The sequence below is a fragment of the Antechinus flavipes genome, chromosome 4, assembly GCF_016432865.1.
Source record: "Antechinus flavipes isolate AdamAnt ecotype Samford, QLD, Australia chromosome 4, AdamAnt_v2, whole genome shotgun sequence".
Classification (NCBI taxonomy): Eukaryota; Metazoa; Chordata; class Mammalia; order Dasyuromorphia; family Dasyuridae; genus Antechinus; species Antechinus flavipes.
The window spans coordinates 148190388-148216645 of NC_067401.1; the positions used below are offsets into that span (position 1 = coordinate 148190388).

At 43.8% G+C, this 26258-nt stretch overlaps 1 protein-coding gene across 5 annotated transcripts in view; it reads right to left on the reverse strand.

The window, feature by feature from the left end:
* LLGL2 (LLGL scribble cell polarity complex component 2) overlaps positions 1–26258 on the reverse strand; it is a 73157-nt gene that overhangs the window by 2458 nt on the left and 44441 nt on the right. For all 5 annotated transcript variants that reach the window (XM_051995088.1, XM_051995089.1, XM_051995091.1 and 2 more), the window contains 20 exons: positions 16444–16541; positions 14123–14204; positions 13498–13613; positions 12946–13104; positions 12113–12275; positions 11538–11670; positions 11337–11391; positions 10508–10656; positions 4315–4532; positions 4113–4180; positions 3875–4028; positions 3675–3779; positions 3300–3592; positions 2792–2942; positions 2192–2342; positions 1802–1918; positions 1551–1717; positions 725–989; positions 363–516; positions 204–232 (listed from right to left, as the gene is read on the reverse strand). In XM_051995088.1, the coding sequence (XP_051851048.1) occupies positions 204–232; positions 363–516; positions 725–989; positions 1551–1717; positions 1802–1918; positions 2192–2342; positions 2792–2942; positions 3300–3592; positions 3675–3779; positions 3875–4028; positions 4113–4180; positions 4315–4532; positions 10508–10656; positions 11337–11391; positions 11538–11670; positions 12113–12275; positions 12946–13104; positions 13498–13613; positions 14123–14204; positions 16444–16541 (2827 nt within the window). The remainder of the gene's footprint in view (positions 1–203; positions 233–362; positions 517–724; positions 990–1550; positions 1718–1801; positions 1919–2191; positions 2343–2791; positions 2943–3299; positions 3593–3674; positions 3780–3874; positions 4029–4112; positions 4181–4314; positions 4533–10507; positions 10657–11336; positions 11392–11537; positions 11671–12112; positions 12276–12945; positions 13105–13497; positions 13614–14122; positions 14205–16443; positions 16542–26258) is intronic.

Sequence of the window (26258 nt, forward strand, 5' to 3'; positions counted from 1 at the left end):
AATCTCCAGTGTGGCCAGGAGGGAAACATTTAACAAAATAAATGGAACAGAACATAGATAATGCTTCTATCCGAGTTTGGTACTGCTGTTCTAAGGGACGCCCCCCTTTCACTCCCGGCCCACAGACCCAAAGTGCACCCGGTCCCCTCCCCACCCCCGGAGGCTCCTTCTACAGACCAGGACCTACAGGGAGGTTCACTCACCGCCGCCATCTCCCAGGCTCTCCGAGTTCCTGAAGGAAGAGGACACCGAGCTTTTCTAAGAGCCAGAAGGCAACTTCCCCGCCCAGCTTCCAGCCCCCCAAGGCCCAGGAGGACAGTCCCAGACCAGGCCTGCAGACCCGGGCCCGCTCTCTCACTCACCTGGCTCTGTTTGGGGTCCTCTTGACCCCTGAGCCATTCTGAGCAGAGTAGTGATTCTTGGTATCCGCTGTATCCACTAAACACCGAGGCTCAACCAGCCATTTTGTAGAGAGAGAGAACCTCTCAAACTCTGAGGGCGAGATCAGGTAGAAGCCTGCAGAGTTAAGTGAAGGGGCAGAGAGATGGCAAAGTGAGCATCCAAGAGGGAGCTCGGACAGAGGTGAGCGACATCCCCTCAGGTCTCAGGGCGTCCTTTCAGCCTCCCTCTGACACCTGAGCCCCGCTGAGGGCTAGGCCTGGAAGCCCTTCCCCCTCCCCCTGAGGACAGCCCTCTGGGTCTGGGGGCTCCCACGCCACCATACCTTGGCCATATTTGGTGAAAACACAGGAAGCGATCCCGCTGACGTCCTCCTTGCGGATGCAGCCGTATCGTACCTGGGGCTTGAGGAAGGGCAGGGAGACCACCTGGACGTCGCCCAGGTTCGTGAGGACGGTGAGATGGTGTTCTCCATAGTCCTCCGCCTTGCAGCTGCCAAAGTGGGCCACGCTGACCCGCCGTACCCGGGAGCCCTCCAGCGCAGTGAGCTTCAGTTTCAGCTTTGCGCTAACCTTGGGCAGAGTGAACACCTGTGGGGGAGGAGGAGGAGGAAAGGAACCTGTCACCCACGCCCCTCGGAGAGCCCCTCCATTCACCAATCTCCACTTTAAACTCAGACTAACAGGAGTTTTCATCGTCTGCCTTTCCCATACATCTCCCTCTTATGGTCTCCGGGGGGATTTGGTCTTCGTTCCTCTAAGAAAGCCCATTATTTCCTTCATCTAGGTTCTGTAGGAAAATTAACTCCTTTAGGAAGTCTTCCCAAGGGATTATTCTCATTACTCCTTCAGTCCTAACATTCCCACAATGTCATTTCTCTTCCCTCTCGATGCCCAAGATCATCCTGACAGAATGCCCGGGGGGTGACCTCCAGCTGAGGGAGATTTTCCAAGGCCTGTAGCAGTTTCTACGCCCAGGAACTCAGTCCGTAAACTTTGTTTATTAATGTATTCATCATCTTCCACCTTACTTTTAAATTTATTAACTTTTTTGTAATACGCCGGTCCTGTGCTAAGAGGCAGAGGTACAAAGAAATGAGAACGAGTGGTCTGCATCGTCTCCAGGTCACAGAGCCCCTTCCTACCAACTACCTTGAACTGCTCCTCAGACACCACAAGGAGCTGGTGGCTGCCCTGCATGTCCGGGCTCTTGGAGAGGTCGTGGGCTGCCTCCAGGGGCTCAGGCAGGGGCAAGCCTCGCCCGTCCAGGACCAGGATGCCTATCACAGGGGCCCGGTGCATCAGCTGGATCTCCTTAGCTGGGGGGGGAGGGACAATGAGAGATGAGTGATCTCCCCTCCCCCAGCCCCCCCCCAGGCCCAGCCCTCCCCTCCGACACTCACCCTGCTCAGCTCTGACAGGGTCCTCCATTCTCCTGTCGGGGGGTGGGACGCGCAAGGAAAAGGCATAGACTGTGCCCCCGTTGGTGCCCACCCACAGAGAAGGGCAGTGGCAAGAACCTGTGAAAGAACAGGGTCCTGTAAGACCACCTCTGCGGCTCCATCCCCCTCACCAGACGTACCCCGGCTCACATCCCACGTTCTAGGGGGCAGGGAGGGGAGAGGGAGAATTTCATCTCAGATGGGGAAACAAACACGGCTGTGCAAGTTCCCTGCCCACTTGTACACGTGGTACATGAGGGAGCACGGCAGAAGGGAGAGCGAGGGCTCGGAGGCTGCTCGGGGGGTAACGCTGCGCCAGCCCCCCGTCCCACGAGACCGAGCCGCGCTCACTGTCGCGCAGGTAGGTGTCCGCGAAGTAGAGGGTCCGCACAAAGCCGGTGAAGGAGTCCTCCGCGGACCTCGCTTCGATCTTCCTCTGCACGGGGGCCAGCTCCATGTTCTGCAAGCCCACTCGCTCTGCCCTGGCGTTCAACTCCTGCAACTAAGCCAGAGACGGGGGCGAATGGAGAGGAGAAGGCGCGCAAAACACCGGGAGCAACTACTGGGGGCATGGGGTAGGAACGTAGACCCTGACATCAGAGACAAAACGGACATTTGGGGGAAATCGGGGAGAGCCCTGGGAGGCTGCGAAAGGAAATGGGCACAGGGTCGGAGGCAACGCCAGGGACCCACGGAGAAGAAGTACCAACACAAAGGGCAAATCCGAGCCCGGGGGGCTGGAAGGGGAAGCGGAGTGATTCACTAGCATCAAGGAACTTCGTCTCTATCTTAACCCAAAGCCAAGCAGGCTTTTTTGGACCACAGGCACTTCTCAGAGACCTCCAAAAGGGACGTCCTCTCCCTCAGGTAGCCAAGGTCCCCAGGGAAGGGGGCACTGGCAGTTGGGTCAAGAAGAAAGCAGCTACCAGCTTGGTCCCTCCCCAGGCCTACCTCTCCTGCGTTGCCCGCCACGCGCCGCTTGCGCCCAGACGCCCTGCTCCGGCTCATTCTTCGGAACGACTGCCGCAAGGATTTCTTCAGAGACTTTACCCGAGAGAGGGGGCCCTCCATGGCTAGCTGGTCACTGGGGTGCAGCGTACATCTAGGGACGGCCAGACACAGGTCAGAGCCCTTCAAACGGTGCAGCTCGTGACATTAGCTCTCAGAAAAAGGTTGAAAGGAAACATGTACATCCCTCCTTTCTCTCTCTTTAATTAAAGCGTTTTATTCACAAGACACATGCAGTAATTTTTCACCCTTGCAAAACCCTGTGTTCCAATTCCCCCCCTTCCCTGCGCCCTCCCCTAGAAGGCAAGAAGGGTTATTTTTCTAAATTGTGTTTTTTATCTAACCCAGTGCCCAGGGTTGGCAAGCCCTTAATAAATGTCTGGGTAGCCGCCCGAGCCGTCTCTGGGCCCTTCCACGTCCCACCCTTTTCCCCAAGGGAAGGGCCGCTCACTTGACAAAAACCTGTCTCTTCTGCTGGTGATCAAAGAGCCCAAAGCCATGACTGGTGCCGAAGGCCACGAGCTTCCACTCCGAATGCAGAGCCAGGGAGGTGACGACCGCGGGGGGCTGGCACTGCACCAGGATGAACGGCTGGAAGCCTGGCTCGAAGCAGATGGGCCCCGGCCGGGCCCGCAGCCTCTCGTGGCCCTTCCAGCGATAGCCTTCTTGGTCCTGCAGGAGGTTCGCTTCCGCGTGGTCCACTGCTTGCTCCGCCTCCTCGTCATTCAGCTCCAACACCAGCACCTGGGGGGAGGGGGAGCTGAGCCGCTGCCCAGGAGGCCCCCCCATCCTGCAGCCGCCCTGGCGCCTCCCGCCCGGCCCCTACCTGCCCTGCAGTGCCCGCCACCGCCAAGTAACCGCTGTATTTGCAAAGGAAGATCTTCTGAATGCCCAGGCGAGGGTCATCGCTGTAGGGATCGAAGGAGCCGACCTGACAAGAAGGGAGGGAGAGAGGGGAGTGCCCAGGCCGGCTCTGGAAATGCCCCCGCCCGGCCTGCTCCGCTCCTGGTGGGTCCCCGGCCTTACCTTCCTCAGGGGGGGCCACTCGTCCTCCCCCAGGGCGTTGAGGTTGTCGTTGGGGTCGGTGTCGGTGAGGAAGACGCGCGCCGTGCTCAGCTTGTAGAGCAGACGCAGGCAGACCCCCGAGGCGTCCCAGAACCTCACCGTGCCGTCCTCGTGCCTGCGGGCAGAGGCAGCGTGTGAGCGCCCTGGTGCCGAGGGGCTCACCCAGCCACCCACGCGGGGCAGCCCACCCCCCACTTACCCGGTGAGCAGCAGGTCCCTCTGAGGGGGGTCTGGGGCCAGGCTGGTGCCCCCGTCGATGGGCCACACCTGCAAAACACACAGCGAGGCAGAGGCTCAGCCCCCGAGTCGCCCCAGGGCCCTCAGAGCATAACCGCCCCAGGGTGGGCCTTTACCCCCCTTGGAGGGGGAGCGAGTTCCACTATGCTCTCAGGTAAACGCACCATGGTAGAGTAGTGAGAATTCTGTTTGTTCCCAGCTGCAATGATCCTCTCCCACAGCTTCAGGGAGATGCTGGAGACGTGGTGAGAGCAGGTAATGGCAGAGCAGTGCAGGGAGGCGAGGTACGGGGCTTGGATGGCTGGCCACCCCGCCGTCTTCAAGTCAATCACCACCAGTTCCTCCTCAGCCAACACCACCATGGCGTAGGGCTCGTCAAAGTCTAGGAAGAAAGGACAGGGCGACTGCAGGCTCCTCCCCTGGGCTCGCCCGCCCCCACTAGCAGGCAGTTTCATTTCCCCAAATCCAGGTCGCCATTCCATCATCCACATATATATGTAATTAATATATGCTAATATAATTACATACACATATTAATATGTTATTACATAACTAATATCTTAATTGTTATTATAATAAAATTATTAGAATAATGGTTCTGGCTGCGTGACCCTAGGAAAGTCACTTAACCCCAATGGCGTCAGCAAAAAAAAAGAGAGAGAAATATTATTCCCCTAAAAGTTGTACTTCCACCCACAGATTGTGATGGCCCAGGGTCTGCTGCTGCAAAGCAAGGACCCCAACACTGGCTAAGGCTTAGGAATCACATCACAGAGATGCCCTCTACACCCCCCCACACCACGCTCTCCAGGAGCAGAACCACGGAATTCCCAGCCCTCTAAGGTCCCTAATGAAAGGAACGATTTTCATCTATTTTTCTAAAAATATCTTATTAAAGCAACCCCAATCTCTCCTTCAGAGACTTTCTCAGAGGGGACCAGTCTTTGCCAGGAGAGTGACCCAGAGTCACTGATCCCTCCTGTACAAATTCAGATTTGGGAATCCTTCCCAGGAGACACACGCCTACCGCCACATATCGGGTCACTTGGCTCTGTGTGTGTGTAGGAAGTGGGGATAAGCTCCCAGAACAGGTGACAGGAAAGGAGCCGGCCCACCTGGTTATAAATAGTTTATGGGGTTCAATCAGTGCCTTCCTCACCCTTTAAGACAAGGTTGTTCCAAGGTTGAACTCCTTTTAGAGATGGAAACTTTGTGATCCTTGCCCAGGGGAATCCCAATGGCTCAAAGAAACCTTTATCTCCTTACCCTACAGTACTGAGCTCTTAGCCCTCTAACCCTCCACCTAAATCAGTTCTCTTTTGATTTTAGCAAACTCTTCCTTGGCCCTTGAGGCTCTTGGCCCTTTACAAGACTTTTGTATTTAGGAAGAATCTGTGATTTTATTAACTTACAGAATTTCTAGAAGTGTTACTGCCCTGAATAATACAGCTCCCAGTTACACTAAATAAGTACTACTGAATTGCCAGAAACACAAATCCAAATGTTTTGTCAAGAGTAATTTGCCCAGTGTCAAAAAGTTAATAGCTAATAGTTAATAGAGATTTTTTAAACCTCTTTTCCCATTTGATCTTCAAAACAATCTTATGAAAGTAAGTGTTAATATTAGCCTCATTTTACAGATGAGAAAGCTGAGAAGAATGAAGAGACCAGGCTCACAAAGCTGGTAAAAGTTTCAGAATTTGAACTCAGACCTTCACAACTTCTAGCCTTTACTCCCCCCTGTGCCATTAGCTGTCTATAGGACAAGAATCTTGGCAAAGAAACCACAGACTGAAAATAACAGTCATGTTTCCCATATTTTTCCCAATTGGTAAAAACAACTATAATTCAATTAAATCAAAGCAATAATAAAAAAAAATTATCAAGATTATTTGAAATAAGGATTTTATATCTATCAATAATTATGAACTTCACCCTAAGCATACATGTGCCTTGAGATGTATGAAATCACTGCAATTAGTAAGAATTAAAAACTAAAGCTTTGGGGGCAACTAAGTAGCACAATGGATAGAGCACCAGCCCTGAAGTCAGGAAGAACTGAGTTTAAATTTGGCCTCAGATACTTCCTAGCTGTGTGACCCCTCGGCTAGTCACTTAACCCCAATTGCCTCAGCAAAAACAAAACAAAACAAAACCTAACTAAAGCTTTTGCATTTTGAAAACGTGTGTCCTCTATATAAGTACTCATATCTGCATTCAAATTGGAAAAGAGAATTTTTTAATATTTAGAAATGTTCCAAGTGAAAACTTTCAGGAGTTTAAATTTGTTGAATAAAACATTTCTTAAAAAAGCAAAATCTTCTAATTCATTCGCAAGAACTACTGACATCAGAGAAGATGGACACATGTTAACCATCTTTCAATATCTTTGCATTATTAGTGGATGGAACTGAAAAATGAATATCATGATTTAATAAACCCAGCCAACAATCCTCTTATTCCACTGTGCTCCACATTTTTGTGCAACTCTGCCTTACTTAAAACTAATACCCTTGAAAGTCAAGATATCAACCTTGTGATGTCATTGGTTCCCTTTGAGAAAACAGGGGGATGATGAACATTTTTGTGAGATATCTTGTTCACCAGACACCAGAAATCAAACTAGACTGACCTACTGAAATAGTGCATTACAAGATAAAATTATTTTTAAAAATATTGCTTATTTTGTCTTTACCTCACCCATTTTAATTCCTACTTTTTGTGTAAGTTTTGTAATGTACATAATCTTTTGTAATGCACATAAATGTATGTGCATATGATTTATAAATATAGATGTATTGGAAATGTTCAATTTTTTAAAAAACTGAATGCATGATCAAAGAAGACTTTTTACAAAACAATATGAAAATACAAGTGAAATATATGAAACCATGTAAGTGATGCAAGAGCAAGATAAGCAAAAGCAAAAAAAAAAAGCATACAAACTATAAAAAAAGGAATTAAAGCTGAAGATAGCAGGGCTTTATGAAAATCCTTACTGCCTGGGAAGCAGATGCAAGAACAAAAGAATCTCTTATCTTGCTGAGGGCCCCAAGATCTGTCAAAAGGCAGAAAGTAGAACCTCAGAGGAATTGACCAGAATTCCCTCTTATTCACCACTTCTTCCCAGGAAGATTCTTTTATGAAAATATGGGATTCCTACTTGGGTGGACAAGAACCTAGTAAAGAGAGCCCTGGGAATATTTAGTAAATAATGATGTCATTCTGCTGAAAATTACAAAAGCGACAATAACTAATGATTTAAAGGTGGAGAATGTCAGGCACAAATAATTTAATCCAGCATTGTGTAATGAATAGAAGCCTGGACTTGAGAATTAGATGATGAGTGCACACTTAATTCAAAGTACTTGCTTGTGTGACCTTAGTTTCAGTTTCCTTCTTCAGTAAAAAGACTAGAAGACCTGGATGGTCTCTTCTAACTCTGGACCCAAGATCTCTTCAGTCAGGATTATCAGTCCAATTCCTTGTTCTCAATCAAATCGAAAGCAAGAAACAAAGTAATTTGGAGGCTGGGATATCTATTTTAAGACTTTAAGTGTATTTCCTTTTAAACTGAATAGAAGGAAGACATGGAGGTTTACTGAAAGCCAACATCAAGAAAAATTTTTTAAAATGTTGGGAACCCTAGTTCCTAGTGACCATGGGCAGATAATGACTTTGAGCAGTGGGTTCAGGAATGGCTAGAGTGGAGTGGATATATAGAAGCTTGTGCCTACCTATTAGCTAATGGCCAAATTGTGGTATATAAACATAAAAGAATATTATTGTGCCATAGGAATTGATGAAATGGACAATTATGGAGGAAATGGGGAACACTTCTGTGAACTGATGCCAAGGGAAGTGAATAGAACCAAGAAGAACAATTTATGCCATAACATTATGACAGAGAAAAACAACTCTGAAAGACTTCAGTGCTCTTGTCAACAAATGAAAAACAAACCCAGATTACTAAAGAAATAGCATCTCATCCACCTCTTACTAGGGGAGGTGATAGACTTAAAAACGTGGAATAAGACATATAAGTTTGGAAATGGCTAACAAAGGGTTTTGCTTTGTTGGACTATGTATTTTAATTATGAGGATTAAAAAAAAAAAAAAACTTCATTGGGGAAGGACCAATGGGAAAGTTAATAACTGCTTAAGAAATTCCCTTAACAGTATTTTATTTTTCCAATTACATATAAAGATAGTTTTCAACATTAAAAATGAATTAATTTTTTAAAAAAAGATGGGTCATATGAACAAATGATAGTTACCCATTATAATAAAAAAAAATCTCCCATTAATAAAATTCATTTGTTTTTTTCAAATACCTTTGTTTCTTGTGAAATTTTATCTTCCTAGTATGTTTATGAGGCTGTTTTTCATCCTTGTAGAGAGGAAGAGAAACTCAGGGAAGCCGATAGCATTTTTCTATATTGTTTTGTATTTTAGCATCTGTGCCTGACTTATCTCCCCATTACGTCATCGTGCCAGTCACCTGAAGGCAGAAACCCTGTCTTACTTGTTTTTTTACCTTTAAAGCTTAGCACAGAAGGTGACACCGTGTCCTGAGCTGAAGTTTGTTGTTGAATACCAGAACCACAGATAGCCAATGACAGATGTAGGCTTTGAACCTCTGGACTATAGTCCTACTGCAGGGGTCCTCAAACTTTTTAAATAGGGGGCCAGTTCACTGTCCCTCAGACTGTTGGAGGGCTGGACTATAGTAAAAACAAAAACTTTGTTTTGTGGGCCTTTAAATAAAGAAACTTCATAGCCCTGGGTGAGGGGGATAAACGTCCTCAGCTGCCGCATCTGGCCCGCGGGGCAGTAGTTTGAGGACCCCTGACCTACAGTGATAGCATGGCCAACAATAACTTAGGTATGCAGGGCTCGCCAGATGGGTAAGTAGAAGGAAGATTTAAGGGCTGAATCTTACTGGGAAAGGACCTGATAGGCCCAGGGAGGACAGGAAAATACAGGGACCAACAGGGTTAGGGTAGTTCTGGGACTGCCCTACCCTTTCTTCTCCAGCTCGAAAGGCCTCATTAAACCAGGATAATTAGGAGGAGGAACTCCTACTCTCTCTTTTTCCCTCCAGGTTTCAATATCAGCCCCCTTTGATCTCACCTAAGTTGGAAGACTGATTCACTCCAGTGCTATTCAATTCAGGCTGTGCCCAGCTTTTGCAAGGGAAGACCGGGGTGGGAGGAAGGCAGGAATCTTAAAGGCCAAACAGAACACTATCCCTCCCCCACACCTCATTTCCCTTAACCCAGGAATTAGCAGGGTAGATTTTTAAGCAGAGAAAGCCGTGAACAAGAACAAAAATTAGCACAGAGAGACAGCACAGGACAGAATCTCAGCGCCGACTCCCAGAGGGGCTACAAACTTGGACAAAACACAACTTTAAGGAGCTAAATGGCCTCCGAGGTCCCTACCAGATAGGATGTTCAGAAACAGTGGGAGGGAATGACCAAGATGGGCTCTGCCACAGGCTGACTCAGTGGGCTTAAGTGAGTTACACTACACGACTGGGGATTTACCACAGAGCCCCTTCTTCCCAACAGTTCCATGAAATGAGACAGATATCTAATTATTTTGCAGATGTGGAAGCCAGGGCTCTCAGAAAGGTTATGTGATATGCCCAAAGTAAGCCCCAAACCACCACCCCCATCACCGACTTCAATTCTCTATTACATCAGAGTTAAGTAGCAATGGAGGGAGTTGAGGAATCCAAGTTTGTCACACGTTCAGGAAGGCACAGTGCTCAGTTTTCCCCAGCTTCCTCTGTCCCTATTTTTAATTCACATACACGCTTTAAAGACTTATTATAGGGAGAGGGAGGCTGGAAGTCACTGAGACCTGGATTTGACTCTAGCTACTAATATATACTGGCTTTGTAACCCCCAGTTAGCCATTTGGCTTTTCAAAGTGCCCTAGGAGAGCTGGGTCAAATAGAAATGAAAGCCTTAAACCATATATAAGGATGCCTGCAGGTATACACTGACCTAGAAAATCACTTAATTACTATAGAGAAGGTACCAACTTGCATTGGCAAGAGGAAGTTTCCTCCCTAGTAATTCCCTATATTAATGAAATCACAGGTACAGTCCCTATCCTTATTAGAGACAGGAAGGCAACAAGTGGACATAGGGCTGGGCCTGGAGTCAAGAAAAGACCCAGACTCTGTAGTTGTGTGCCTCTGGGCAGGTCACCTAACTAATGTCTGTCTGCCTCAGTTTGTTCACCTGTGAAATGGGGATAACCACAGCACCTATCTTGCTTTAAAAGATGCTTTTTCCTTCCCTCCCCTTTTTCTCCACCTGCTGACCCCAAAAGTGTCCAGCCTACCAGAGTCAGTCTCTGTGAGGACAGTAAAATCAATGATTCGAGAGGTAAAGTCAAAAGCGGTCTCCTGGTTCCCGTGGATCACCGAGATGCTGTGCCGGTCTCCATAGCTGGCTCGGGGCATACCGCCCTGGAAGATGATGTAGGGCAGCCTGGAGGGGGGAGTCACACAAGACAGAATGAGCAACCTCAGTCCCCTCAGGCCAGGGCTTTGCCAGAAGGGAGTGGGGACTTGCCTTCAGGGCGAGGACAGATGGGAAGCATCCTTCCTGCTTTTCTGTCCCACTAAGACAATCCAAGATACCCATGGCTTGTAGAAGAGTGACACAACATGCCTCCCCTGTCAGGAGATAGTGTCCCAGGTGCTGATGGTGATAAGGACATAGTACTACAGCAGAAAGGTTTTTGTCTCATTCATTCCCTTAATTAATACTTTCCCTTTCTCTCTGAATATAGTATTTTTCAGAATAAAAAATCCCAGTGCTGAAAGGTTGCTAGAAATAAGACGTCCATTCATTGATGTTGGAGACATACATGTATGTGTAAAGGAAATTAGGGTTTATAAATGACTCAGGAATTTTCCCCCTTCCTTTCCAGAAGGCTCTGAATGTTCTTACATTGGCTCATTTTCCAATTCTTATTTCCCTACTGGGTTAGGGCCAACTGCTTCCGCTCAAGGTGGATGGTAGACTGGAAATCACCACTGATGTGTCTTCACCAAGCAGCAAAGCATATACGTGTTTAGGGAATACAGATCATTTTCTGTGTGTTGGGGACAAGGTTGGGGAATAGATGCTAGAAGGAAAAAAAAAAGAGAAACCCAGAGACGTACCCTTTCCTGGTCCTCAGCCAAAAGATTTTAGAAATAGCTTTGCAAGGATAAGGACCTGGGGTAAAAAAGGAGAAATGGAATTGATTAGAGAACACGTAGGTTCATTTAACAGATTTGTATGTCTACAGATGCAGCGATCTGCTGAGGAGACCGATGCTTGAGTCCCTGGTTCTGATTCCAGGTAGACCCACACCCACTGACCATAAGGCACTTTGCTTTGCAAGGGCTCCGGATGCTGGACTTCACTGGACACTTTCCACTGGCAGTAGCTCCCATCATAATGGCAACTGACAATGCAACCCCCATCTCGCTGCCAGCAGACATTCTCCAGTTGCTAGAGAAGGGGAAAAGTGGGAAGGATAACAAAATTGAGTAGGCAATTTTCCCCCATTACCTAAAACCCCCTTCCCCAGTTTAAATACTGAGGATTAGTTCTCTAGCATGGTGTAATGGAAAGAGTCAGGGGACCTGGGTCCCAGCTCTGAAACTTTACTTAAGAATTTCCCTTCTCTGGGTCTCAGTTTCCTCATCTGCAAAATTAGGGGAATTCAACTAGATAATGTAAAATCCCTCCAGTTTCAAATCCTAGGATTCTCTAAGTTCCTCTGGAGTACCCAGAACACTCCATAGGGTATCGAGGGCTTCAGACTATATATATATATATATATTTTTATATTTGCCCTGCCTGTGTCAATCATCAACCCCAGACACCAGCATCGTAGGAAAGTTATGCTCTTCGCCCATCCTACTGCCCCACGGCCCCAGGTATCACCTACCTGGCCACTCAGGAAGTGGTGGAGCACCCGGCTATTCTGAAGGTCCCAGATAATGATAAGGCCTCTGCTATAGCCAATCAGGACCTGGGTAGGGTCCTGGGGGTGTTCTTGCAGCGCCTCCACCATCTCGAATGCCCGACAGTGCTGTGCATCCTTGGGCAACCTGGACAAATGACAGAGAGGCTCCTACTTTAATCTGGCATTGGGGGTGAGGAGGAGGGAGAAGAAAGCAGGATGCTGACTGTTCTCTCCTTCCCCTACCTGCAGTCTCAGCAGGGAAAGGATCCCCAATTACCCCAGAAACAGCAAAGGAACAGTGGATCCTAGCAAATCTACAGATGACCTTTTTGTATAAATTGCAATATTTAAGAACTGGAAGCCAGGTTATCTTCTTGTTGGGGTCCTGGATTTCTTCAAAGGAGGCAATGGTCTCAAATGTCCCAATATGATGGTAAATCCTGCTTCAGAAAATGGCTGTACTTTGGGGCCAGTCCAAAAGCCAGATAAAGAAATAGCATGTGGCGTCTGATGGCTATCCAGAGACCAAGTTCAAATCTGAACATGTCCCAAATTACCCAAGTTTCTCCAATAAGGAGAGTATCACCCTTCCCTCTACCTGAACTCTACAGCCAACCTGCCCAGTCCTGAAATGGGTACTGAATGAGCGCTGTCTTATGTACATTGTCATTATGGTCCCAGGACACCCCTCCTTTCATCCAACTCAATCTGCCTTCCTGGCCCTTCCAAGCTATACCAAGAACACAAGTGCTTGCCCCTGGAGGGGGCTAGGCTGGCCTGAGCTTGGTTCTGGGAAGATCTGCCGGGACCCTCACCACTGCAAGACAGCCTCAGTACTGATGGTCCGGTCCTCGAGTATCTGGAAGGAGGGCAGCTTCTCCACAAACACGTTGCCACTTTCAGTACCCAGATATAGCAGCTCTTGGGAGGAATGAGGCAGAATCACTGTTATTTGGGTGGCGCTGGGGGCAGCCCTGCAAACGGGAAAATTCACTGTTTTATTCCAATTGCTGAAATCCCCAATTAAGGCAAAAAAAAAAAAAAAAAAGTAGGAGTGAGTGTGAGGACCCAGGGAAAGGAAGAAGAGCAGACTCTGTCTGTGAAGTCCCACCCCCAAGAACTCAGGCCCCTTCGGGCCTCCCTCTGTCCCTCAAGTATGCTGTGCTTTGGAAAAACAGAAATCTCACTGAGATGATTAAACAGGCCTCTGGGTAGAACACAAACATATCAGTTACTCTCCTCATCAAACCCAGACAGATGGCAGTGAACTCTGAAACCTCAGTGCTTCCCACACCGTGCTGGAAAAACACACCAGAGAATTCGGCCCTTCGTTAGCGCCTCGACAGGACCTGGGCTCTGGGACTCACCCCGGGGGCCCCCGAAGCGTGGAGAACTTCTCTTCATGCAGCTCAGAGACCCCATCTCTCTGATTCAGGCTCCACAGGTGCAGGCTGTTGTCATCCAGCAAGGTGATCAGTTGGCACTGAGTGCAGGAGGGGACAAAGACGGATGATGGAGAAGGGATGGGGGCTGAGTATGCTGCTTCCATAAGGAAGTGGTGGGGCAGGGACAGGGGAAGAAAAGGCTTGTTTTGGATCCTCTTACCACAATTGGTTTGGGGGACCCTATAGTGCAGGGAGGAGCCATAGATGTTCACCAGGAGCTTGGTAAATCAATGTAATCTAGCAGACAGGATTCTTTGTGGCTCAGTTAATGAATGATGGAACTTTCATTCTTCAGCTTGTAAAAGGAGGCGGCACCTCCTCTGTACACGGGGTAGGACCACTTCCAATAATACTTTATGGTTATTATACTGTTTTCCTCTCAACGGAAACAAGGTGGGGTAAGGGAGGATAATGGGAAAGGAAGACTTGGGACCCTTGTCAACCAGTCTGCGTTCCTTCTAGACAAGGACTAGGTGAGAGGGAATATATGCTGGGAGAAAACAAGGAGCGGGGACTGGCGATGCTAGCAGAAGTCTGACATCCTCACCTGGCCAGGGAGGAAGTGGATTTGTACCACAGCATTGTTTTCCCGGTGAAGACCCATGAACTCCACACCAGGGGCACCGTAGCTGGAAGCTGGTTCAGGAACAAGTTCAAAAGGAGAAGTCCTCCTCCATTCCACACTCCTTCTAGGAAAGCTGGTGAAAGGCGCTCCCTCCCTTCCTGTGCAGTCCTCCCTATCCCACCCTCCCCGTTTCAGGTCTAAAGACCACAAACTTCTCCAGCTCAGAAACTGAAAGAATGACGGTTTGGGTACTTTTTGTAAGGCAAGTGGCTAGCAAGGGGCTGATTCCCTGGACACACTGTCATTGTCAGAAGGCCACCCCACTCTGAGCCTGAGAGAGAATAGTTTCACTTCTTTGTTCTGTATCCAGAAAGGGGCTTGAAGACAAAGTTGCTGCTGATGCTCAAAAAGGTCCTTGGACTCCAAAGCTTCAATTAACCCAGGATTCCCATGAAGGGACTGTAAGAAACCCCTGCCACTCCCACCTCCTCACCCCCAGCAGCTGCTCCAGGCCAAGTTCGATGGGCTACACTGGTGAGCAGGATATGCCCAGCCTTCTCAGGACTGGATTGGTAATGATTAACCTGGCAGAGATGCAGGACTGATTCACTCTGTACCAGGCAGGGCCCCATGTGCTCCCAACTGTAGCTACCCCTCCCACTCAAACTCAGCAAGATTGGACCTGTCCCGTTCTGTACTGTCCTTGTCCCTATCTCCCTTCCCTAACTTAGAGCCCAGGTCAGATCAAGCAGGAAAAAAATGCAGTAGCTAGCCAAGTAGCCCAAAAGTCTATATGCTTTTACTCTAGATAGTTGTGTTCTGGTTCAGTTCTGAAGATGGCACACCTAACTGGAGAGTCCCTAAAAAACTCTTGCCTTGCCCCCTCTACAAAAAAAAGAAAGAATTGGGGGAAAAAAAACCTACCCACAAAACTCTTGCCCAGGCCTAGGTCACCCTGGGTCCAGAGCCCTTTGGGAAGTTTAAGGACTACATTTGAATAAATCTCATCTTCTGAAATGACCCAGAAAGCATTGGGGCAGAGGAAATTAACAACCCCAATCTGGTCTGTATTCTTGGCAGTTTTTAGAATACTCCCCCTCCTTCCCCCCAATCAGTCTAGCTTCAAAAGCCTCTGGGTAATTATTAAGGGTTAGAATTGGCTCTGAGATTGAGGAAAGCTCCCAATACTTAACTATTTGTGCTCAATTCATGGAGAAACCAAATTACAACCATCCTGGGCCCAAAGAATCAATTAATATTAATTAAACACATGTCCTTCACTGTGTTAAAATACTAGGGATACAAAAGATAAGAAACACAAAAGTATTTATTCTAACAGGGAAATCCTAATAGTTTCACTGGAAGGATCCTACTTAATGGATGTGGAGGTAGAGAAACGTGTACCTTGTCTCAAGGACAATCCTCTGATCCAAACCTTTTCAAAGATCATGTGGACACTATATTGCAGGAAGGAGCCATAGATGTTCACCAGGAGCTTGGCAAGTCAATGTATGTATAGTAGATATGATATTAGACTGGAGCTATCTCTCTATCATAGCCCTCCCCCCCCCCCCAAAAAAAAAGGTGATTTATAAATTTAACAGATTTATAAATTCCTTCTAGGGCAAAGGCAGCTTAGCCATTTTATATGTGTGCCACTGGCACAGTGCCTAGCACTTGATTAGGGCCTGCTTTTTCATTCACCTGGGAGTGATCCAGAAAACAAAAAACCCCTACCCCCCATTTCAAAGAACTCTACATCTTGTACCTTTGTTATACCTCAGTAGGAGCAAATGAAAGCTGTAGCTGAAATTAAAAGTCTCCTAGGAATTAAATAAAATTAACTAAAACCTAAAGTGCCAGTATAAAGTTAAGTGCTTTTTAATACAGTCAGTGGATTAGAACTGAATCTACAGAATTCAACTCTTTCCAGTATGTGTGGTCTTACCCACCCCCTATCAAAGGACAGCTCCCAGAAGATGGGGCAAAAAGCAAACAAGGGCTTTTTTCATTCACTCAAAGAATCAGGTGTGGGCGGTACAGGTGGCGAGCTACATACCCAGGATAAAATTGGAAGCTAGGAACTCCAAGGGAATAAGACAGACACAGTGGGACACAGTGAAAGAGCACCTTTCATTTGTCTAGGTGGTCAGTAGCCCTTCTCAGATAACTCCCTCCCACTACTGAAAAAGGCTGACTTTTGTAGGAGAGAAACCGAGGCGTCCCAAAGCTCTGTCCTTCCTCAGGGGGTCTGCTTGGGAGCTTTTTAAAAGGGAAGCGGGCCAAGGCAATGAAAAGGATACAGCTTGATGGCTCCAGATCTGGTCCCAATAGCCATGATTCGGAGGGAGGGGCTGTAACCCAGAGCACTGGGCTGGTGGGGGAAGCCATGTTCCACAGTCTGAAAAAGAGAGAACCCCAAATTAAAAAATTTGGCAACAAATAGAGAGAACTGCTACATCTTCCTGCCTGGGGCCAAGGGCTCACCAGGGCATGGCAGTAACGGTGGTATTAGGCAGGCAGAATTGGATAATGAACGGTTCCATCACTGGAGGACAGGAAGAACTCAAAAGATCCGCGTTCTAATCTACCTCAGGCTGGCTATGTGATATTCTGGACAAGTCACTACACCTGCCCAAGCTTCCCCTTTGTCTTGATAAAATGGAAACCATAATAGCACCTACTCTATTAGGTTGTGGTAAGGAAATGGTAAAATGCTTTGCAAGCCTTAAGTAGATGAATGATGGCTATTACAATCATTATAATTTTTTTTTTTTTTGGGAGGGGGAAAAGGTAATTAGGGTTAATAACTTGGCAGGGTTATACATTTTAAAAGTGTCAAGGATTTGAATTCAGAGCACAGCTCTGGAGTCAGGAGGACCTATCTGCCTTACCACCTAATTGCCTCTAATTGTTATAATTTAATTCATTTCTGTTATGAAGACAAAACTATGAATAACAATATTAATGATAATTAGCATTTATATAGTGCTTTAAGATTTGGAAAATACTTTATAAATATTATTTTGTTTAATTTTAACAGTCTTGGAAGACAGATGCTATTATTAACCTCATTTTATAGATGAAGGAAACCAAGAAGATAAGTGACACTGCTAAGGTTGGATTCAAACTCAAGATTTCCTGACTGCTCAGTTCAAAATGATATAATTTAAAATTTAAAAGAAACTTCCCCCTCCCTTCAAGGCATTATCATTACTAAGAACACACAAAAATCTATGAACTGATAGTTAAATAAATCCCACAGTTTATTATGGCACCATTCAGGTTTTTTCCTTTGTTAGCCTAGTGTCTTGTACAGATGTTAGGAATTTGAAGAACAGTTTCCAATAGAAGAGCCAACCTCGATCTTTGGTCTCAGAGTCAGGACCATCTCATTTATGAATGTAAATGAGGGAGGGAAGGAAGAATTAAAATAAATACAAAAGTAAATATCAAATGGTAAGTGAGGTGTGTGTTTTGAATAGATAATAGGGAGGATAAAAAAAGACTTAATTTAGGAAGTGGCACTTGCCAGGGATTCCTAGAGGCAGAGGTGAGGAAGCAAAGCATTCTGGCCAGGGGGACAAAGAGACCAGAGAGAAAAATCAAGCTGGTCAGTCTGGCTAGGCCATTGAGTCTGTAGGAGGGCGATAACAAGGCTCTGCCTCTGCTTCCCCATATGCCCAGCATAGCTTTTATAAGTCCCACATTGAACTCCATGGAGAGATAGAGCTAGCTGGGGGAAAAAAAAATTTTTTTTTTTTTAAAGACATTAGGCTTCTGAGAAATGAAAATCAGAATTAAGTCAGAAATAGGTACCTGCTACTCCAAGTTCCATACCTCGTATTTCCTGGCAGATTTTACCAGTTACCTGTTCCACTTCATACAAAAATAGATAAGGGTAGAATGGACTCTGGTTGGGGAGCAGTCTTTGATTATAGGTGTCCTGAGGGCAGGGCAGGGCTGTAAGTCTCTCTCCTGTTTTTTAATGATGATGAATTTAAAATGGAAGAGTCACTCTAAGAAAAGCTTCATTTGAATTATGAAAAAATATAATGGATTTGCAAATGAAGGTGGCTTAGCTGTGCCAGATTTAAAATTATATTATAAAGCAGCAGTTACCAAAACCATTTGGTATTGGCTAAAAAATAGACTAGTTGATCAATGGAATAGTTAGGTTCAAAGGACAAAACAGTCAATAACTTTAATAATCTAGTGTTTGACAAACCCCATAGACCCCAGCTTTTGGGATAAAAACTCACTATTTGACAAAAATTGCTGGGAAAATTGGAAACTAGTATGGCAGAAACTAGGCATTGACCCACACTTAACACCATACACCAAGATAAAGTCAAAATGGGTTCATGACCTAGGCATAAAGAATGAGATTATAAATAAATTGGAAGAGCATAGGATAGTTTACCTCTCAGACTTGTGGAAGAGGAAGGAATTTATGATCAAAGAAGAACTAGAGATCATTATTGATCACAAAATAGAAAATTTTGATTATATCAAATTGAAAAGTTTTTGTACAAACAAAACCAATGCAGACAAGATTAGAAGGGAAGCAATAAACTGAGAAAACATTTTTACAATCAAAGGTTCTGATAAAGGCCTCATTTCCAAAATATATAGAGAACTGACTCTTAATTTATAAGAAATCAAGCCATTCTCCAATTGACAAATGGTCAAAGGATATGAACAGATAATTCTCAAAGAAACTGAAACTGTTTCTAGCCATATGAAAAGATGCTCCAAGTCATTATTAATCAGAGAAATGCAAATTAAGACAACTTTGAGATATCATTACACATCTGTCAGATTGGCTAGAATGACAGGGAAAGATAATGCAGAATGTTGGAGGGGATGCGGGAAAACAGGGACACTGATACATTGTTGGTGGAATTGTGAACACATCCAGCCATTCTGGAGAGCAATTTGGAACTATGCTCAAAAAGTTATCAAACTGTGCATACCCTTTGATCCAGCAGTGTTTCTACTGGGCTTATACCCCAAAGAGATACTAAAGAAGGGAAAGGGACCTGTATGTGCCAACATGTTTGTGGCAGCCCTGTTTGTGGTGGCCAGAAACTGGAAACTGAGTGGATGCCCATCAACTGGAGAATGGCTGAATAAATTGTGGTATGTGAATATTATGGAATATTATTGTTCGATAAGAAATGACCAGCAGGATGAATACAGAGAGGACTGGTGAGACTTACATGAACTGATGCTGAGTGAAACGAGCAGGACCAGGAGATCATTAGATACTTCAACAACAATACTATATGATGACCAATTCTGATGGACCTGGCCATCTTCAGCAATGAGATGAACCAAATCAGTTCCAATGGAGCAGCAATGAACTGAACTAGCTATGTCCAGTGAAAGAACTCTGGGAGATGACTAAGGACCATTACATTGAATTCCCCATACCTATATTTTTGCCCACCTGCATTTTCTGATTTCCTTCACAGGCTAATTGTACAATATTTCAGAGTCCGATTCTTTTTGTACAGCAAAATAATGGTTTGGACATGTATACTTATTTTGTATTTAATTTATATTTTAATATATTTAACATGTATTGGTCATCCTGCCATCTAGGGGAGGGGGAGGGGGAAAAGAGGGGAAAAATTGGAACAAAAGGTTTGGTAATTGTCAATGCTGTAAAATTACCCATGCATATAACTTGTAAATCAAAAGCTATTAAAAATTTAAAAAAAAAAATAATGGATTTGGAAACAAAGGACTTAGATTCAAGTTCTCAATGACAGAAAAACTTGGAAAGACTAACATGAACTGATGCCAAGTGAAGTGAGCAGAATGAAGAGAACATTGTACACAGCAACAAGATTATGTGATGATCAGCTTGTGGTGGACTTGGTTCTTTTCAACAATGAGGTGAATCTAGGCAACTCCAAGACTTGTGATGGAAAGTGCCATCCACACCCAGAGAGAGAGAACTATGGAGACTGAATGTGGATCAAAGTAGAATATTTTCACCTTTGCTGTTTTGTTTGCTTGCCTCATCCCCCCCCCCCCATTTTTCTTCTATAGCATGAAGAATATGCAAATATGTTGAGAAGAATTGCCCAAGTTTAACCTATATCAGATTGCTTGCTATCTTGAGGAGGAGAAGGAGGAAGAGAGGGGGGAAAATTTGGAACACAGGGTTTTGAAAAAGTAAATGTTGAAAACTATCTTTACATGTATTTGGAGAAATAAAATGTATTCTAAAAAAAAATTTTTTTTTAAGTTCCCGAATGGACTGTTTCCTACCATTATGACCTTGGAAAACTCACTTCCTTTATTCTGGGACTGAGTCATCATTTATGAAAATGTAGGGGTTGGGCTTCATGATCTCTCTACATCCCTTCCAGCTCCAAGACAAAAGACAGCCTTCAGCTTGCAAGGATCTCAGAGTGCCTTCCCTCAAGGCTTGACCTTATCACTAAAATGAAGGTTCTCAGGGTTACTTTTGTCATTCATGCAATAAGCATTATTAAATGACAGGTCCTATACTTCAGGGAATCACATTCAGCAATCTGCATTTCCAGACCAGAATACCCCAAGGAGTAATGAATTGCACAAATTTATTGCTCATAATGGTGTGTTGCTGTTTTTTTTTTTTTAAAGGCTCAGTATTTGTTCTAAAACCATTCCTTTGAAGTAGAGTCAAAGAGCTGCCCCAGCTAGCCAGGTCTGGAGGGACAGGCTTGTAATCCCCAGGTAGCTTGAACGACAGTAAACCTCTAGTATTGGGGGAATTCGCAGTAGGAGTTGGCATTTTTTTTCCTAAGCCAACAGGGTGTCTGCACTTTTGGGCTTTAATATAGTGAGCTGCCAATGGGGGTCAGCAGGTTAATTCCTCTTCTCCCTCCCTTCAAAGCTCTCCCAAATTCCTCCCAGCTCTAAATCCTAGGAATATCCAAGAATATTAGGGCCTGGTGTTTTAAATACAAAACATTTGCTAAATTTTCCTGTTGGATTTAAGCAGATACATTTGGGGGTGTAGGGATAATCTGGCTTCGAGGATAGGGACTGTTTTGTTCCCTTAGTGCTTAGTACTGTGGACACAAAACTTTTTAAACAAAGCAGAATGCCAAAAGTTTACATACACCCAAATACTCCTCAACCTTGTCTAATCTCAGTAGTGGGAGAAGTGCCAGGTTGTCAACTCAATAAACCTTCTGTTCAGCCTCTCTCCCTTAGAAAGTAGCAAGCTCTTCCAATGCCAAGTGGAGAAAAAATTCTCCACAAAGGTCCCCTTAGAATTGACAGCTGAGACAACCAATGGCAGGGGCCCAACTGTAGTTTGACCGTTTGGACAAGACAAATGTGGAAGAGAGAAGAGGTAAAGGAGGAACAGAAGGCCATCGACTCTTTTCCCAATTTGAGTTATTTAAAAAATGCCAAGTCTGGAAAAGCCCAGATTAGATAGTTAGTTTGAGGAATGTAAACATCCTCCCCGTTCCCCCTCCATGCTCAATGGGAGGACACACAGTCAGGGTGAGGAAGAAGGGGGAGGGAGACCAAGTCTACAGCCACCTCAGTCAGTGCTGAATTATCCCATGTCCTATTCCATAGACTGAGAGGGCAATCCGGGCACTCCCGGCTGATCCACTAGTAGGACACAGAAAGGATTCTTGGGACCCTACTCTTTCCCATCATTACCAGAAACAGAAGACATCCTCCCTAGAGACCACAATGGCTCAGTTTGGGGAAATGTGAAAGATCGTTAGGACCTCATTTTGAATACTTTGTAACGGTGGACCAATTCATTCTGAGCATTTCTTCTTTTTGTAAAAACAGGGTAGCTGGAACTGGGTGACCTTATTTAAGGAAGAGGAATCTACACTATCAGCACTGATGATGTGTGTGTGTGTTTAAAATATTTTAAAAACTTAAAGTCAAGAAGTTCTAACTAACCTCAAGTCCCAACTTTGGTACTTAGTTGCTATGCAATTTATAAGCAAGTCACCTAAGCTTTGCTCTGTCTAAATTTCCTCATCTGTAAAATGGGAGTGATAATGACTGCACTCTTTGCCACACAAATTCCTTCTATGACACAAAATTACTGTGGATAAAGTGCTTTGTAATCTTTTCACCATTCAACCAAATGGATTCTAGAGCAATTTAAGTCTGTTTCCCCAGTCATTGGAATATTTGGTGGAGAAAAAACATTGGAAGTCAGGCTCAACTTTGCTACTCTTTTTAATCATCTGATCTCAGAAATCTCACTTTTCCAGTTTCTTCATCTGTGAAATGGGAAAGGTGCTAGGATACATAATAATAAGCAGACTACCTAAGGGTCCTCCCAGAGCTGAGGCATCTATATGGCAAAGATAAGAGTTCCTGACTCTGGAAGACCTGAGTTCTTGGATACTTATTAGCTTAACAAACACTTATTTATTACTATTATTAACTTTAAAATTTTTAAAAAATATTTTATCCCCAACCCCCCAATTACCTGTTAAAAAAACAAAACAAGTAAAAAAAAAACACCAAACCAATTCTGTTGCTACTGTTACTGAATCAAAAGAGTAGAGAAGAATTCAGGTACCGAGAAGACAGGGTGCTTGAAAAGAATAAAGACTGGGTGTAGAGAAGACATGCCTGAGCCAGGTACTGAGTTCATTGAGAGTAAAGGAGGATGTGGACAACCACTGATTATAGCAAACAAGTATTTGGACAGGAAGGAAGGGGAATAAGCATTTATATAGAGCCTACTATATACTAAGCACTGCACTAGTTCGTTTTACAAATATTATCTTGCTATCAACTATTTAAAGGACAAATAATTTCAATATTATATAAACTACTTGGAAAAATAGGTGAAGAATGACTGCTACTAAATTCCTAAATCAGGAAGAACAAAAACAGAGAAAGAAAACTATGGCCCAACTTTGCAAATGAACATTGATGCAAAAATTTTAAATACAAATGTAATCTCATTTTGAACCTCACAACAATTCTGGAGATAAGGTGCTTTACATATCTTCATATGTAGATTATCTACATGTAGATATCTTATGTAGAATATCTAGAGGGATAGAAACTGAGGCAAACATGTTAAATGACTATAGCTGTTATATGAATGTCTGAGGCTGGATTTGAACTCAAGTCTTCACAACTTCAAGCCAGGCAATTTGCCCACTTTACAACAGTTGCTTTCCAAGGATGGAGTGAACCTCAAAGAAAAAGGGGATGTTGTGTGACAGGGGCAAAGAGAGGCTCTGAAATTGACAGTGGGGGAAGAACATGCCCACGGAACATGGGAAAGAATAGCCAAGGTTAAAAAAGTCAGTTTAATGGAACATCAAAGCCTGCAAGACATCAGGGAAACTAGGACTAGGATCCAACGTTTAATGGTAAAAGGGAGCTCAGAGGTCATGTAATATACCTTTCATTTTACAGAGGAAACAGGGACTCCCAAAAGTGCCGAGACCCCAAGATCACATAAGGAATAAAGAGTAGAGCTAGTTTCTGAACAAAGGTTCTCTGACATAAAGGTAGCAATTTTTCTACTATACCATAAGACAGGAAAGTTCTCTGAGGGTACAGTGGAAAAGGAGAAGAGGACAGTAAGTTGGGAAGAACTGGAGTTCTTATCTTATAAAATTATCTTATAAAAGGTAAAATACCATATATACCTATCTCAAATTCTTCCTATTTTAGAAAGGAGAAAAAAGGAGAAATTTTGCAACAACATTTTATTGAAAAAAAAGTTAAAAACTGTCTTTTATATGCAATTGGAAAATATAAAATATTCTTTAAAAAAAAAAAAGAAGAAAAAGGTAGGTACCAAGAAAGTACCTCTCCCGAGGAAAAGACAGTTTAGGCTTCCCTTATTCGGTAGGAGAACTCTGGGACTCTGGGTGGGAGTGGGGAATGGGGATGCTGCTCAGAGGAGGAATCATAATTATCAGAATATTTACATAGTACCTATTATATGCCAGGCACTGTGCTGAGCACTTCACAATTTTACCTCCTTTGATCCTCATAACAACCCAGGAGATAAATGCTATTATCACTCCCCATTGTAAAGGAAAAACTGAAGCAGGCAAGAAGAAATAAAGTAACTTAACCACAGTATCACTCACACACACACACACACACACACACACCCACCCACCCACCCCCACCCACCCCTAATAAGTATCTGAGGCTGGATTTGATTCCAGCCACAGTATCTCTCTCTCTCTCTCTCTCTCTCTCTCTCTCTCACACACACACACACATACACACACACACACACACACACACACACACACACACACACACCTAACCCACCCCCACCCCTAATAAGTATCTGAGGCTGGATTTGATTCCAGGTCCATTATTTTACCTAATGCACTACCAAGCCAGCTTGGAATACCAACATCTGATTACCTCATTCTAGTGTAGTCTGGGCTTATTTTTAATGTGCATTTTTTTAAATTAAAGCTTTTTATTTTCAAAATATATGCATGGATAATTTTCAACATTTACTCTTGCAAAACCTTGTGTTACAAATTTTCCCCCTCCCTTCTTCCCTACCTCCTCCCTTAGATGGCAAGTAATCCAATATATTAAACATATGCAATTCTTTTACACATTAAATTCTTTTTTAAAGTAGTATTTCATTTTTCCAAATACATACAAAAATAGTTTTCAATATTCATGTTGGTAAAATTTTGTGTTCTAAAATTTTCTCCCTCTCATCCCAATCTTACCTCACCCCTAAGAAAGCAGGCAATCTCATACATGTTAAATATGTGTAATTCTTTTACATATATTTCCATAGTTAATGTTCAAATATTTTGAATTTTTGAATGATGCTACTGTAAAGGAAAATAATGACCTTACTGGAGATAGAACACCCTCAATTGGGCAAAGACAAAAGAATTATAAGAGCCAAAGATAGGGGTGTTTATTAGTGGTAGAAAATCCTCCACTTGCTGAGTTTCTGCCATGAAGCCCCATTTGAAGTATTGTTGTTCAGTCATATCTCAGTCTTTGTGACTCCTTTTGGGATTTTCTTGACAAGAACACTGAAGTGCGTTGCCATTTCCTTCTCCAGTTTATTTTACAGATGAAGAAACTGAGGCACACAGGATGAAGGGACTTCTCCAGGGTCACACAGCAATAAGTATATGAAACCAAATTTGAACTCAGATCTTTCTGACTCAACTCTCTATCCATTGCTTTATTATGAGTAAATGCCTCACTTCTAATCAAAGCTCAATTCCTTACTCTAGGGGTGACTTTATTAAACTTCTTTCCCAGTAAATTTCAGCTCCCTTTTATGTGTAGTCTTCCATTAAATTATAAGTTCCTTGAGGATAGGGACTATATTTTTGTAGTATTTGCATGCTCAGCCCAATAAAAATAATGCTCCAATTTTTTATGTATGTATATAATTTAATACAGAAAATGCATATTAAGAAATTAATCAACATACATAAGAAAAAAGCCTAAAATATAAATAATTTTATTTTGCAATTATTTTGTTTTTATGATTCTTAAAATGTAACGATCATTTAAGAAAATGAATAAACATTACTAAAAATTGTAGAATGCTCAATTTTGTCAATAAATGAATAAGCCCTTATTGTATACACCTATTTGTGCTTAACAACTAAAAAACAAAGTTAACTTCTTTACACCATGAAATCAAATAAACTTAACACTTATCTACTTTGCATACACTCACAATTTTTCATTTTCCATGTCAAGTTAAAGTGCATGGTGCCCAAATAAAAAGCATGTTAAAAAACAAACAAAAAAACCTCCCAGTATTCTTACTCTAAGGTAAATTATAATGCAATCAATAGATAAATAAATAAATAATTCTGACAGGATTCATTTTAAATGGATGAATAAAAAAGAACTGAACAGTTTGTTAGAAACACTTCAAAGAAGGAAGTTTGCTTCTTGATTAAACCTATACATATTTTCTGCCCACTTACAGTGCTTTAAATTAATCAGTGAAGTTTATCTTCTGATTCCATTAATTTATCCAGATATCAGGATGCAAAGCTAAGCGCTCTAATTTTTAAAAGGAGAATTTCTAATAGGCTATGCAGTGAGGGTAAAAAATGTAAAGAACAGTTTATTTGAAATATGAAGATAG